Source organism: Protopterus annectens, chromosome 16.part0, assembly GCF_019279795.1.
Source record: "Protopterus annectens isolate FY-2018-M chromosome 16.part0, PAN1.0, whole genome shotgun sequence".
Classification (NCBI taxonomy): domain Eukaryota; kingdom Metazoa; phylum Chordata; order Ceratodontiformes; family Protopteridae; genus Protopterus; species Protopterus annectens.
The window spans coordinates 359,861,206-359,878,138 of NC_056750.1; the positions used below are offsets into that span (position 1 = coordinate 359,861,206).

At 41.4% G+C, this 16,933-nt stretch overlaps 1 protein-coding gene across 1 annotated transcript in view; it reads right to left on the bottom strand.

Annotated features, from left to right (window-relative positions):
- VAV2 (vav guanine nucleotide exchange factor 2) overlaps nucleotides 1-16,933 on the bottom strand; it is a 3,316,635-nt gene that overhangs the window by 585,593 nt on the left and 2,714,109 nt on the right. The window contains exon 16 of the mRNA XM_044058536.1: nucleotides 6,685-6,794. Within this exon, the coding sequence (XP_043914471.1) occupies nucleotides 6,685-6,794 (110 nt within the window). The remainder of the gene's footprint in view (nucleotides 1-6,684; nucleotides 6,795-16,933) is intronic.

Consider the following 16,933-nt stretch of genomic DNA (forward strand, 5'->3'; position numbering starts at 1 on the left):
GGAACTGTAATCGGGTGGTGGACCAACAGTCGCCTGCTGAGACGGACTGTGAAGCATTCTGGGCCAGTACCTGTGACTTGAGCAATTTGCTGACCACTCTCTAGGTCATGGTCATTACAACCTGGATGACCTTTGAAGATAAACGTCCGATGGCTCGCCCGACAGAAGAGGTGAAGCCGAGCCGAAAGTATCGGCTCCAAGGAAGGGACCTCGACCTCTTCCTGGAATGAGCCATCGGAGCCGACATGGATTACTGGATCCTGTCGGAGCCGCATTTCTACGGAGCCGACAGAACGCCGATGTGGTCGGCTCCAGCCGAGCCGATACAGCCACCAAAGTAACGGTGTCGGAGCCGATCGAGCTGACACCGATGCCTGTGCCACATGGGTGTCGGAGCCATCGGAGCCGACATCTAAGTGGACAATAGCAGTTCGGCACCGGCGGCCATGCGGGTGCCGGCTGGTCAAGCCAGAATCGGCGCCAGCCCGAGCCGATCTCACTCTGTATGAGTCGGGCCGAGGCCTCGCAGGCTTAGAAACAAGCCTGGGCCTTGAAACTCTTGTTGGTTTTCGTGGAGCCGACTTAGCCGGAGAGCCTCCGGCTTAAGAAGGCCCCTAAGAACCAGTTTGTTATAGGTCTCTCCTGCAGGACTCTCTGGCTGAAGGAGTGACAATAGCTTTGACAGGAGTCCTGCAGGTGAAGAGGGCCCAGACAATAGGGTAAAGAAGTGTGACCGGGTTCTGTCAGAGACATTTTCTGACAGCACGAGTCAGCACTTGCTTAAAACTCTGAACCCTCTCCTTTGACATGGTGCCTAATACACAAACAATAACACACACACCAGTCAAAATAAAATTAGAATTACACAAAATACCAAAAGGTATTCTATAAAAAAAACACCAACACAATAACACCCTAACGGGGGATGGGATAGGGATAACTAAGAACAAATTCAAAAGACAGGGAATTTTTCTCGTCAGGAAGGGATAGAAATTAAATTTAAACTATAAAAATTAGTTTTTGACTAAAAGGGGCTTCTGAAAATCACAAAGTGAAACAACTTACCAGGAGCTTGGTAAAGAAGACCTCCCAAGCTTAAGCGGCAAACGATCTGGGTACTTACTGCCTTGCATCATGGGATATGGGGCTGCCTCGAGCTGTGTAAAAGGAGTTCTCGAAGCTAAAGTAATGAATGTCGTGAGCCGAGGATCGGCTCCGAACCCATCAAGCAAGAATGAAGGCGAGATTGACAACTTAACATCTGAAGTTAACAGTGACAGACTGTCACATTGGATGCAAACCTTTAAGGAAAACAACAATAATCATACAGATTATTATGTTCACAAAACAGCAGGTGATCTTCTGAGAACTAAGCCAACATGGAAATGGAAAAAGGAGATTCTGACGATTGGGATTGTGACAGCCTCCCTACCCAAGGCCAGTAATCAAGGAGATTCAATCCTCACCACTGACACAGGTGAGAAATGGTCACTAAAAACAGGAACAAATTCGCACAGCATTTTCAAATGCAGGTCTCTGCATCAAACATAGTTTCCCCAAGAGCACACAGGGAACACACTCCACTGGGACTGGACCCTCGGTCTCTCCAGATCCCAAAAAAGATCCTTTTGGAGCACTCTGTCCCAGTTCCAAGTAGCTGACCTACCCACACCTGGAAATTTGATTTTCACACACACTCCTGGGAAAGACTGGTACAGATTTACTACCTGTACTTCTGCCCAAACTATAAGGTAACCTCGCTGCCAACAGTCAATCATTGTCAGGCTCTTAAAAGGTTATCCAATTATATTGAGTAAAATCAATACCAACATAAATGGTAGTGTGTAACCAAAGCAGCCAGGCTCACCAAATGCTTACACATGCATTACCCTATACTCCCTGGCACAGATGGCAATACCTCACATCGATTACTGCAATTAGTGATACAGACAATATGCAAGGGGTGGGGTATATTGGAGAACGCTAGCAAAGGATCCAAGGTACTGAGAACAAATAACTGGAGAGGGAAAGGTAATAGAATGGGAAGATGCCAAGAGCTTATTTAGACTGCAGGCTAAAGACTGTTTTCCATTTCAAGGATTGATATCAGAGTATAGGCAAAGAGAAAGAAGTAGGGGGGTCCTAAATGAAAGACCAGCAGTGGTAGAATTTTTAGTAGGATTTAGAATAGAAGCTGCTGTTAAGAAATGAATAATTAATACAGCATATAATCTCTTGCAAAAAAGAGACTGGGTAAGCAATTCATGGAGAAAAAATGAGGGGATATATGTACATCTCCCAAATATGCAACAAAATCTAGATGATTTACGATCTTTGCCTGGAAGTGTTAACATTTGTATTTTTATACTCCAAGCAGACTCCAAAGATTTATTCCTCAGGTAGACAGCAAATGCTGGAAGTGTGATGGAGAAGAAAGAAATAATTTGGAACATATTTTCTGACAGTATAATGAGTTGGCAGACTTTAAAGATTCCCTACAAACTGTTCTGCTGGAGATGCTGGGGGAGCAAATTGGAGTAACTAGGGAAATGATTTTTTTGAGCTATGATACAGAATCGGAATTGCCTAGAAATAGTAAGGGCTTGCTGATTCTAATGATGATGGCTGCCAAAAATCAATTACTAGAAAATGCAAATCTAACTCTAAACCAACTTTACTAGAAGTAGCAAAGACAGTAACGGAGATAAAACAACTGTAAGTGGGATCTTTAGAAAAATATAGGAGCAAATTACACAGGAAATGTGGGATCAATACATGCAGAGGAGGAGAAATAAGGTTTAAAAGAAGGCAGGATTTGAATGAGCTATGTAATTCCTTACTAACAATGGCTGGCTATATTAAAAGTGGTGTATATGTTTGCAATGTTTGCAGCTACAGTTGTGTCAGCATGGTTTGGAATGTATAATGTTTGCAACCGAGATTGTGTCGTTATAGTTTTTCATTTATATAAATGTAACATTTCCTATATCATATATGATAATTTAATAAAAATGTTTCTTGTTTAAAAAAAAACATAAAAAACTGAGCATGTTTGACAGCATGCCAAAATGGTAACTAAGGTTGGATGTACGCAGGAAACCAGGAATAAATGATTCACTTAGTACAAAAAGTATATTAAAGCTATGAGTGGTGAAGCTGTAGTTTCTGAAAAAAAAAAAGAAACTCATTTTTTTAATGATTTTATTCCTTTTAATTTTTGAATCAAAGTGGTGTAATTAGCATGTGATTTGTGTCACATGCGTACATCTAATCTTTTACAAGATGCATTTTTAGTTTCTATGCAAGGTTCTTTAAAGTCCACTTAATAAAGAATGAAAGTGCCAATCCTGATTTCACTGTGTTTTAAGACTTGTGTTACATACTTTAGTGGTTATATTTCTTTGTTTATGTACTCATTTTTTTTTTTTTTTTTTAGTTTTGGTTCCACTTTAGAAAGACAATAAATATCTGTCCTCATTTTGGTCCTTTGCTTTATACTTTATTCTTGAGCTACAAGGTTAAGAAGAATGCAGTGGTTGGAGGATTGCATTGAGTTACATACTCTATTCTAACAGCTATGAGCAGAGAAGACATATTCTTGTCTAGCAGTTACTTATGTACTCATTCATATGATTGCAAACAAACTTCTGAGGTGTACAGTCACAATCTTATCAGTGGCTGTAACTGATGTTCACATCTGTGTGTGTTTGGGGAGGAACTATGCTCTCAAAGTTCTGCAAAGTCAGAGATCAACAAGTGAGTTGCCTTACATTTGGCCGGTGAGGATACACTCAAGATCTTTCAGCTCAAAGTTCAAAGTCACCAAAGGGATATGACTGAAACCTACATATACAATAAAAGTATTGTAAGGAGAAGTGTGTCTGTGTTACTTCTGATAAAAAAGAGACAGTGGTAGCATGCAAATAATTCTTTCAGCTTCAATCAATCTACAGAACCAGAAACAGCAACTTTTTATTCTTGAAGAGTAATCGGCCAGTGGGGTATAATTCCAAGAGATAAACCACTCCAGCTAAATCCATGGACACAAACATAGATGCTGCTTAAGACATATGTAATTTTAGCTAAAAAGATGTATTACTTATGTGTGCCAAGCCCTTATGAGTAGTGAAGTCTATCTGTCTGTCTCTGTCTCTCTCTGCTAGTTATATTCAAAAGGTTACATCTCCCACCCTCACCAAATAAACCTCAGTCCTACTTTTCCCTACTTACATGTTGCATGTGCATAAACAATGCAAAATGAGCTAGGACTGACATGTGGGCAGAAGTTTTATATGCAAAAAGAATATCAAAATATGCTGCATTAACAACTGCAAAGCACTATTTAGAAATAACTTAATTAAAATACAGTTTACTTGCAGATAACATCATTTATTTATCATTCATTTAGTGGTGAGGTGAACTGGTCCAGGGAAACTTTTCAGATATAAGAAGGGCCTTTAGGCACAGACAAAAATTATACCATACATGAATCATGCAATAGTGGCATTATAAAGGTACGTGAATATTTCACAAGGAAAAACAAAATGATAACATGATACAGTACATAACTCATACAGCAGCAGCAACCTAACAAAATATATTACTATTTTGTATCTTGAAGATTCACATTCAGTTATGAGCGACTAGCAGAATATGCATGTTCACCAAGTGGTTCAAGTTAATACGAATGTAGTAGTAGGAATACTAAAACAAATTATGTAAGAATTTCAAGAAAAATGAATTGCAACACTACGTATACACTTTCATAAACATGATACATATGTATGCACAATGTTCAAAATGTAATACAAGGTTATGTAAATTCCTAACACATAGCAATGATTTGTACTTCATGTTTTTTAACACCTACTTTTCACATGTACACATACCTTATGTTTTGCTTTAAAAATACCCTATGTCTTTAAAAACAGCCAAAAACAAACAAAAAAAAAACAATAATAATAATAATAATAAAACAACAAACCAGTGACCACCAAATCTTTATTGCATTTGCTTCTGACGTCTCGGCTACAAGCCTTCAAGGAAGATAAAAGCCAACTAAACACCACATGTATATATATCATAACCAATAATCCAATAAAACAATTAATACATTTAATACACTGATTAATTAGAAACATTTGAAATCCTTAAAGCAATATAGCTACCAACTACAATAAAACTCTCCAGTTAAATTCTGAATTCATACCCTTAGGGCTTCAAGTGTCAAACTTCAAAATATAAAGTGCTTCTTTAAACAGTAACTTATTTTTTAAACATGAATCAAGGGGAACTTCATCAATTTTTTCTAATACTGTGCCTTGTAAACCCATCACAGAACTTTGATGTGCAGCTTGAAAATGCACTGCTACTTAACTATATTCCTTCATATTAACTATGTCCCTAATGTGTTCTAACAGTCGGACTTTAAATGCTCTCTTTGTCCAATATAAATCTTGTCACAAGGACATCTTAGAGCATAAATAATACCTTGCGTATTACATTTAAAACTACCTGTAACTTGAAAGTTTCTTCCATTTATATATTCAAAATCACCTACCACATGTTTGTGTACCTAAATATAAAATACTGCGAGCTAAGGCCGCTAAGGTCATCACAAATTTTCCTCTAACATATTTTCAAAACAGCCAAAAACAAACAAAAAAACAACAACCCAGAACAAATAGTTTTATTAAAAATGTATCACCTTCTTCTTTGATTTAAACAGTCTTCTTTAGACATCTTTATTTACAGTATTTATTGAACAATTCTAGTGGTATTTATAACATTTTTTTTGTTACTAGGAATGTTTCACATCTTTTGGATACTTTACTGGTTAGGTATGCTTAGACACGTTGTTTAGCAGCATGTGACTAACTATTACAAATGAAAAATTAAGCTATACTATATTTTATAGAAAACATTTCAACAGAAAAACAAATGCAAACCTTGTCAAATTTTAGAGGAGTATGCACTATATGTTTGTGTATCATAACCACATCTTACAAACAGTACAGACTTTGGATCTCTTTGACCAAACATTTCCAGGAAAAAAATCTATTTATAGGAAAATGTGCATTTCACACACATAAAGATCTGAAACATATCCCTTTGTGAAGATCACGGGTGTGCTTACCAATATAGCTAGTCACTCTTGTGGCTTCTTTGTAACCCTATCTCATGTTACTTTAAAATATTGTATTTGAGGAAAAATTAGACACCAGAAAGAAATCAAAAGGAGTTTACCCACAAAAACAAGTACAGTCACAGTAACATGCTAAGTGCTGTTATCTCAGTCTATAGAAACAGGCTGCATAGTGTGTACTGTAAAAAAGACATGAGCAATAATCTTTTGCATCCATTTTATACATGAGCTCCAGAATTTACAATTAGAATATTTGTTAGCACTCTCCTTCAAAGTTGGCTGATAAATATTACAAAGACAATGTGGTTTTATCAAATAACATCCAAAAAGTATGCCTACCTATGTTGACACGAGCATATTGACTCTTCAAAGGAAAAAGTCCTACTACTCTAGGTTAAGTTAAACAGTAACAAGGGACTAACTGGACCAATATCACACCATCCTTCATCAAAGCAGATATGATTTCAAGAAGGAAGGAAATATGCAGGGTATAGTACATATTCAAGCATAGTAGACAAGACGCAGGAATGAATACTCACATTGCCATTTCAAACTGTTCCATCCACTTCCTCTTCATCTCTTCAGTCTTACAGAAAATTTGGAAGCCTTGTTTTCCTTTTAAGTGAATTAAATAGAACCCATATGACCACATGAAAAATTTAAAATAATAATGTATGTACATTGTCAGTAAGCTAAAATGACCTCGTGAATTAATTTACACAGGAACTTTAAAGCCAACAATCTGCAATTTAAACCATTAGACTTCATTGATTTGGAAACAAATATATGAATTGATACAAAACAAAAATACATTTCTGGAAACTTATCAAAAGTAATCAGTAATCTAGATATATACATTTTGATCATCATTAATCCCTCTCTAAGAGGGGAAAAAATATGGCATACAGAGCAGTCCTGCCCATAACAATTCAAAAATACCTTAGTCTATTTCTTCTGACAGTGGATGACACATTGTCAGAAGAAACAGGCCATGAGTGATGCAGACTTAAAATGATATGGTCACATTCACTAATGTTGATGTGACACCGACTCATGTAAAAATGGGAAAAAGGGAGTAGATGATGATAACATTGTATTGCATTTGCTGAATTTAGGGGACAACATACTGGTATGCTCTTTAAGTACATTTTACCTCCCTTACATTTTTATCTTCCTCTTTAGTTTCTTTGCCTGCCTCATGCGCTCCTGAATGCATCTGGGGATTCCATCGCAATCACCCACTGCAGTGATCAATGTGACGCCAACCACTGCTACCAATACATGCTGGGCCAGTCAAGAAGCCTGAAACCTCACCATTGACACTGGAGAGGGACATGCACTTGCAACACAAATGGATGCACTCTATTTCCAGATATAGCTAGTTTGTGTATTGAATAGGGAGACACAGATGAATTGTAGGAATGAACACAGGGAAAGAGGACAGGTGAAGCATGGTAATGTACAGCAGATGACGTCATGTCAGTGGAGACAGTTGTAGCATGAGCAATAATCACATATCGGCATGATACAATATAAACAAAAATGACCAACTTCATCAATTGGCTTAGCTATTGGTGTCAATCCAGGGAGATTCGGTATCTCTCAGCCAGGGATGAGATGGTCAACAGATTATGCAAGTTTGCCAGTGATGATCTGCATTTGTGTCTTCTAGACTGTAGGATATTGGTAAAGGTGCTTGCCTCCCCCATAGTACCATTTTTAAACAATGTCAAAGCAACAAAAGTTCTGACATAAAAAATCCATTGGAAGCAAACTCAGGGTTCTGCTGTGTAATTCTTGGGAGTCTAAACATGAATCTCCACCAGAGAAAATTGCCAACCTGCTAGCTGACAGATTTGGAGAAAATTTCACACCCCTGGCCCCACAGGCCACACCCAGAAGTATACCTGACAACAGTCCTCTGCCTAGTATCTGTAAAGATCAGATCATATATGCACTCTCCAAGGCTAATAATATGGTCACAATGGTACCAGATAACATCCCAAGTTGCTTACTAAGAAATCTAAAACAGGACCTAGAGGACCAGCTTAGCATCCTCTTTAACCAGCAGAGTGGAAAACAGCAATAGTAATCCCCTTGCACAAGGCCATCAACCTACCCTAGGAAATATAGAGCCATAAGTCTAACCAATCTCATCTGCAAGGCCATGAAAAGAATCATGAACCTTACCAACAAGGACATAAGTGACTTTCAAAAGTACAGTTGTGTACACTTACCATAAATGTAGATGTTCAAGTGTATTCACTGTTGCAGTCATCACACTTGGGTTATCTACCTGCAGGTAGCCCTCAGTCGACCTGAATATCAGAGTCCTGGGATTTCTGTGTCGGATGCTGTTGCCTCTTCCATGACGTCAGATTGTCAGGGGTATAAAACATACAGCCGATGCCATTACATCAGTTTTGCTTGCCCCAGATGTCAGGAGTCCCCAAAATAGGAAGCTTTTGCATGGTGTGGAACACCTTCAGTAAAAAATAAATACCCCTGCCATAAAAAATGGCCATAAAGAGGATAGATAGAAAGGATAGAGAAAGCCAGGGGGCTGGAGGGAGGGAAACCAGGACTGCAACAGTGAATACACTCGAGCATCTACATTTATGGTTAGTGTACACAACTGTACTATGTTCTTCGTGTTTCACTGTTGCAGTCATCACATTTGGGTTGATTCCTGAAGCTGAGGAAGGGTGGAGGCAGTCAAGAAGTGTTAGGGCTGGCTAGCAGGCCTGGTACGACTGCTGTAGCAAATCCAGTTCTGGATTTAGAAAAAATAGGTAAGTGGTAATGCTTGGTCAAGGTGTGTACAAAACTCCTGGTTGCAGCTTCCAGGATGCCCCTGGTAGGGACTCCACTGAGAAAAGCTGTAGAGGTTGACGTAGCTCTAGTGGAATGAGTTCTGATCCCCTGAGGGGTAGGTTTTCCATGGTGCTTGTAGCAGAAATGAATGCAGTGTGCTATCCATTTGGAAATGGTTTACTTCGAAATGGCCTTGCCCTCTGCCCCTGTAGCAAAGCTGACTAGCAGCTGGTCAGATTTTCTGAAAGGCTTAGTCCTGTCAAAGTAGAACCTGAGCTGTCTGTGCACGTCCAAGGAGTGCAGGATCCTTTTCCCTTTATTCTGAGGATTAGGGAAAAAGGTTGGCAAATGGATGGATTGGTTTAAAGCCACACTGAATACCACTTTTGGCACAAAGGATGGGTTAGTCCTAAGAGAAACCCTATCAGCATGGAAAATAATGAAGGGATCCATCGCCATTAGTGCTTGTAACTCAGACACTCTTCTTGCTGAAGTAATAGCTAGACGTAAGGCTGATTTCCAAGAGAGGAATTCTACCTCTGCTAAAGCAGCAGGTTCAAAAGGGGGGAAGTGTGAGCTTCTCCAGTACAAAGTTAAGGTCCCATGCCAGGTTGGGAGCTTTCCTAAGGGGCTATAAATTGTTAGCTCCTCTCAGGAATGGTTTGATGAGAGGGTGAGAAAAGAGAGGTGACTCGGTATTATAATGAGCTGAGATGGCAGAGGCATGAATCTTAATGGATGAGAAGGATAGGCCTCTGTGGAGCAGCTCTGCTAGGTAATCAAGGATGTGAGGTAAAGTGGGCACAGCTGTGTCCTTTCCTTGAGACTGACTCCAAGAACAGTATATTTTCCACTTTTCAGCATAGGATCTCCTAGCACTAGGCCTTCTGGCTTCAAGGAAGATGTCCAGCACCTCTTTGCTGAGGGACACTGTTGGTGTTTTTCAGGGGATAAGCCAGGCTGCAAGGCTTAGGGTTTGCAGCTGTGAATGCAAAATCTGTCCCTCCTGCTGAGACAGCAGGGAAGGTGTGTGATGTAGGTGCCAGGGTGGCACTGCTGTCAGACTGCATAGGAGTGAGTACCAGTGCTGGCGTGGCCAGTCTGCTGCAATAAGGATTGCCCTTCGCCAGTCCTGTTTTATCTTGAGTAGTACTTTTGAGAAGGGGGCAGAGGAGGAAAGGCATAAATTGAGAGGTTTTCCCATGTAAAGGATAGGGCCATCCACCTTCCAGGCTCTGTTGTGAGGGTTACTGGTGCAATACTTGCTCAATTGGTGGTTTTGGGGGGAGGCAAAAAGGTTCACCTCCACTGTTCCCCACCTCTGGGTTAGAAGTTTGAATGAGTTGGGTTCCAGTTGCCACTCATAAGAATCCAGCAGATTTCTGCTTAAGTCGTCTGCTAGTGAATTTTGCTTGCCTGGCAGGAACTGAGCTTGTAGGTGCACTTGGTTACTCAAGGCTGTGTTCCACAGGGCCATGGCTAACCTGCAGAGTAAGATGGAGTTCCTTCTTGCTTGTTTATGTACCGCATAACTGTGGTGTTGTCTGTCTTTATCAGGAGCTGACCTGGAAGGATAAGGTATTTGAAGGCTGTCAGAACATTCTGTACAGCTAGTATCTCTTTTTGATTGATATGCATGGGAATTTGTTCTGGGCTCCATTTACCTTAAATGCATTTGGCTGCCATGTGAGCCCCCCATGCATAGTCTGATGCATCTGTTGTCAGGGTTTGGGCGGCGAGGGGTTGAGTGAAAGGAAGTCCCTTGTTGTGGTTGCATGCCTCTGCCCACCAAAGGAACTCTGTCCTTAGACAAGGTATGATAGGAATCACTGTTTTCAGGTCCTGAAAATGTTGACACCAGAGACTTTTTAAGTACCATTGAAGTTTCCTCATATGCAGTCTTGCATATGGAATTAGCAGAATGCACAAGGCCATGAAACCTAGGGCTTGCAGTATTTTCCTTGCAGACAGCTGTGTTTTGGTGGCCATGAGTTTGAAATAGTTTGTCAAATTGACCTGCTTTTCTGGAGTGAGGAATGCCATCTGGGAAGCTGTGTTCAAGCTTGCTCCCAGGAATATAATTTTTTGGCTGGGTACCAGTTGTGATTTCTTTTCACTGATGGTTTATCCCAGTGAAGTTAGAAGTCGTTTTACAAATGCCAGGTACTAAAGTAGCAATTCCTGACTGTCTGCCTGAATCGGGCATTCATCCAAGTATGGGTAAATTTGAATATTTCTCTGCCTGGAGTATGCAATGGCTTGAGCCACGCACTTTGTGAATACTCTGGGTGCAGTATATAAGCCAAAGGGAAGTGCAGAGAGCCTGCCCTGAAACATAGATATTTCCTGCAAGACTCCCATATGGAGATGTGCAGATAAGCTTCTTTTAAGTCTCGGGTGACTAACCAGGCATCCTTGGCAAGCATTGGAAGAAGCTGTTACAGTGTAACATTTTGAATTTTGAGACCACCAGAAAGGTGGTGAAAATTGATAGAGCAGGGATAGGGCACCACGAGCTCTCTTTTCTGGGCACCAGGAACAGTCTGGAGTAGAAACCCTGCCCCCTTTGTTCTACTGGAACAGGTTGAATAGCCCTGATATGGAGAAGGGAAAGTACTTGCTTTTGAGCCTCTGCCCACAGGTTTGGAGGAAGGTCTGGAAACCCGCTTGGGGTTAGCAGTGAGTGGAAGTAGAATCTGTATCCCTGGGATGCAATGTTTAGAACCCATCGGTCCTGAGTAATGGACATCCAGTTTTTTGCATGAAAGGGGTGCAAGTACTTGGACATGGCTGGGAAGGATAATTGGAAAGTCATTGTGAACTTCTTCCATAAGAGGGTGGGCTTACCACTCCCTGTTTTAGAGGTGGGAACAATCCATTGTTTAGATCTCTGCATAACCTGACACTGTAGTCTTTGGGGTCTGTTTCCCCTGGGTTTGGACTGAGAAGGCCTGGGAGAGACTGGAAAGGACCAGTTTTTTGAAGGCCAATGTCTACTGAATCTACGTGGCTGCACCTGTAAGAAATCGTTGACAGTTTTGCATAGATTTAGCTTTTTCTTCCATCTTTTTAAGAACTTCTGCTTTTGTGCCAAACAAATGATCCTGATGTAATGGAGCATCTAGTAATTTTGCTTTAACATGATCTGGCAAGACTTGTTCCTTCAGCCAAGTATTCCGTCTCAGTACAGACCCAGTGACAGCAGCCCTGCAAGATGCTTCTAAGGCATCAAACCCACACTGCAGAGTATGTTTACTAACTTGGTTTGCAGAATGCATTAACTCTTCTAAATCTATATTTTCTGCACAATCTGGAAGTAACACCATTTTCTGCTTAATTAGTTCCATAATATGTTGCTGGTAGTTCAATATGTGAAACTGGCAATTCAAAGCCCTGATGGCAAGAGTTGCAGAGGTCTGTACCTTCTTAACCAATCTGTCTAAAGCTGTAGAATCCCTGTCTGAAGGGGTAAGGTTTTTGGCTGTAGTAGCCTTAATGCTTTTAGATCCCTGGGAAATGGTCTCTGGATCCGCAGTAGGATTCTTAGAGAGAAATTTGTGAGAGTCAGGTACTCTGTAGTACCTGTCAAGTTTTCTAGGAGCTGGTGGTAAAGTGTCAGGAGTAAGACTGGACTCCATGAAGACATCATCTACAATATACAGGCCATGGGGTATAGCTAGAGGCCTGTGCTGAAGCAAATCTAAAAATCCCCTGAGTCTCTTTTTAGACTGAGGATAGTCCTGGCATTCCCAGCAGAAATGCTCTCTTAAGGTATGCAAGGTTTCACCAAAAGAAAAATCCTCTGGAGGGAAGGCAGAGGGAATGGACTCCTATGCATCTGAATCCTCATAGGTAGATAAGGGTATGTCCTGGTAATCAGAAGGGTCAGAGTCATCGGACTCCTGGTCTGTAGAATAAGAAGGAAATTCAATTCTTTCTTTTAACAGGGGAAGGCTGGCTTCCCCTAATTAGAGTAATAAGGTCTTCAGCCATTCTAAGCATTGGTTTTTGTGGTATGGGAGCTTGAGCATGCGCTTTGGACATCGGTTTTCTAGGCGTAATGCAAACTCTGGGCCTGAGAAACTCGGTAGTTTTAGTTAAAAAAGAAGTTGTCTGTTTAATTCAAATATTGTTAGGTCAGAATACACCCTCAGAAGCCGGTGCCTGCACAGCAGCTTCGGACCCATGAGAGGTAGAGACATCCACAGGTTCCATAGTCGAAGAAGCATCTTGCAGCATCCAAAGGGGTCTCAGCAGAGGCCTGTGAATCTGTAGAAGCAGGCATCAGGGGCTGTAAAGGCACCTGAGTACCGGTGGACTGTTGACTAGCTTAACAGAAGCATTGTTGGAAGTTTTTGACCTATGCAGTCTGTCTCTGTGCTTTTTCAGAAGATCAGTAGTCAGATGGTTTACTGAAGCATTTCAGAATATGGAGAACGAGAGCAAAAAAATGTTGCTACAAAAATAGCCCGAAGAATGGTTTGGGCGTTAAACAAGGCACAAAACCGACAGGGAGGGATGTCGTGGTCTGGGCCTAAACAGGTGACGCAGTAAGAATGAAAATATTTATGAGGTATTTGCTGTCCACAGGCAAGACAATTGTTAACTTTTTCTGACATCGGTTAGAGCAAGAAAAAAGAATCCCCAACGGAGTACTTAGCTTTAGAAGACTTCAGGTTTGAAACTCAAAAAACGAAAATTTCAGGCAGCGGCCGACCGGCACTTGCAAACTGCTACTGCTTCGGCCTCCTTCTCAGCAAGAAAGACTGATGTAATGGCATCGGTTGCATGTTTTATACCCCTGATGACCTGACGTCATGGAAGAGGCGACAGCATCCAACACAGAAATCCCAAAACTCTGGTATTCGGGCCGACTTGAGGGGTACCTGCAGGCAGATAACCCAGGTGTGATGACTGGAATAGTAAAACACGAGGAGCATCTAAGACCTAACACAATTTGGCTTTGTTAAGGGCAGATCATGCTTACATACCTAGTAGACTTCATCAAGAAAGTCACCAAAGACCTGAATGAAAGGAAGACAATACATACTGCCTATCTTGACCTGACCAAGGCTTTTGAAACAATCCCCCAGTCAGGTATCACTGAGAAACTTTCCCAGCTGGGGATTAAACCTTACATCACTGGATGAGTAGCCAACTGGCTCGCAGACAGAACACATACGGTCAAAGATGGTGACTCAGCCTCTCCCAGTACAGCCGTCACCAGTGATGTACCACAAGGATCTGTGCTGAGTCCTTTACTGTTCAGAATCTATTTCATGGAAGACCAGGTGAAAACTGACAGGCTTTGGCTAGTTAAGATTGCTGATGATTGCAGATTGGGTGCAATCATTGAGCCCCCCCCCAACTATGCTAACATACTACAGGAGGGGCTAACACAGACAAATGACTGGTGTCAAAGCCAAGGTCTACAACTAAATGCAAAAAAGTGCCATTTTTATTGCCTTTGGTAAAGTGGAATTCCCAGCTAATTACAGTATTGACAACACCCCTCAAAATCTCAAATCCAGTGGTGCGAGACCTGGGAACATAAATAGATAGCAATCTGAACTTTGACCACCAAGCTTCCCACAGTGGTAAGGAAAACCTTCAATGTCATGCATCTCATAAGTAAGGGCATTGCATCCTGGTCTCACTCTACTTGACCATCATCAGACCACTAATAGAGTACAATGCTCCCTTTTGCATATACCTCACCAGACACCTGTAGCAGCTGGGGAGACCACAGGGGTTTCTCGTCAAGAAAATACAGGGACTCCAAACCATGCTATGATGTATGTGGACAGACTGAAAGCCCTGTCACTGTACTCTATATCGTACAGGCTGGTGAGAGGTGAGTGGCGCCTGTTCTACAGGGCAGTCTCTGCTCCTGCCCTGATGGAAATGCTGCACATCCGCAATTCTATTGGCACAAGAATCACTCACTCTAGGGATCTTAACTTAGCCTGTGACATTAACAGAACTTGCTTGAGAGACAAATGTATCTCCTAGAGACGGCCACTCCTCCAGAATATGCTTCCATATTACATGGAGCAGAGCTCCTCACTGACCCTATTCAAGCACATCCTAAACAGATGGGAGACTGCAAATTCACCCCAGGGGTGACACCCATGTCCCTCATGGACAGGCTTAGTCAGTGTTGACCAGAGACTCATTCTGCAAATTATGTCCACCTAGTAAGGACAATTGGGGTTACTGGGAGTGAACATGGCCAGCCTTATAAGGGCTGTAGGGCCACTAGCCTAGTAACCTTCTATGAAACTATGAACCTATGTCAACAGTTCTCAGGGGCATATTACTACAGCTGTTATAGAAGGAGCATGTAAAGCAGTGGCAGTAATGGTCATCAACACATCAGCTCACATCACAGACTGCAATATCCCCTTGCAGCCATACTGTACATCCACACCTCAATACAGCACGTCAATTACAGCAATGCCAACATGTCAATTGTTCATAGGATCACAGGACAGTATTAGGCTAATGGCCAACATCACATGAGATCGTAGCCATTATTATACCATGTAAAAATAAATCACTTTATCTATATTACTGAAGATAGTAAGATGATTGTGTGTATAGGTATATTTACTGGCTTGCATTACATCCTGCCACTGTCCATATGGGACATGTGGACCACACCATGACAAAATTAGCAACCACACATGGGCCTGATTTGAACATTACACCTGTGTAGGTATACAATATGAATGCCATGCAATGTTACAGTAGCATCACCATATTTGTGTGACTGTAACACTGTCACTTTGCACTTTATGGAGAATGACAGCATCATCATTGTATGCTACAAGATGTTCAGAGGAAGGTTTGACATAACTGTGGACTCACTTATCATTCAAAAATTGTCACCATAGTTATTGGTGAATGCAAACACAGTTGACTGTAGTGAAAACAGAACCCCCACCTGACTATTAACAGAGGACAGTACTTAAAGCAAGTGCCACAGCACAAGTCAGCTTTTGTAGTGTCAGACAACACTCTACAGCTGATGATATCAGCACAGTATGGTGAAACGAAGGTGTTAAGTGCAGTGTCCCACATCCTGGTGTAAAATGCTCTCTGTAACATCAAGCAAGTATAAACACACACGCACACACACACACACACACACACAAGCACACACACACCAGTTGACTGCAGTGAGAACAGAACCCCTACCTAAGTACACTGACTAGAGACCTTAGTATTTAACGCAAGTGCCACAGCACGTCTAACTTGGAAAGATTTGGACAACACTTTATGAGTGATGACATAAGCAATGTCTGGTGAGGGGAAGATGGTAAGAGCAATATCCCACATGCTGTTGTAAAATGCTCTCTCTAATGTCAGGCAAGTGCATAAACAAACACACACACACACACACACACGTACACCAGTTGACCGCAGTGAGATGAGAACCCCTAAGTACACAGACTAGAGACCTCAGTACTTAATGCAAGTGCCATGACACAAGTCCGTCTTTTACAAGGCTGCAGGCCAATTTATAGTGGATGGCATCATCAATGGATCCTTGAGAGTTGGGAGGCCTGAATGAAGTTGATGTGTGGGCATGTACAACTGTCAAAATGTTGGTACTCCATGGGATTGTAGTGATGAATGCAAGATACAATTATGCTCTTATGACTAGACAGGAAGACAGACACACATACACCAATTGACTGCAGTGAGATTAGAACTCCTACTTAAGTATACAGACTAGAGGAGTATTTAATGCAAGCACCACAGCCCAGGCCTGTCTTTTATAAGGTTGCAGGACAATTTACAGTGGATGACATCATCACTGGATATTTGACAGAAAATGTTGTGAGTCCTGAATGAAATGGATGTGTAAGCATGTACAACTGCCAAAATATTGGTATTGCATGGGATTGTAGTGGTGACTGCAGGATACAAAGTTATGCTTTTCTGACTAGACAGACATGCACATACACA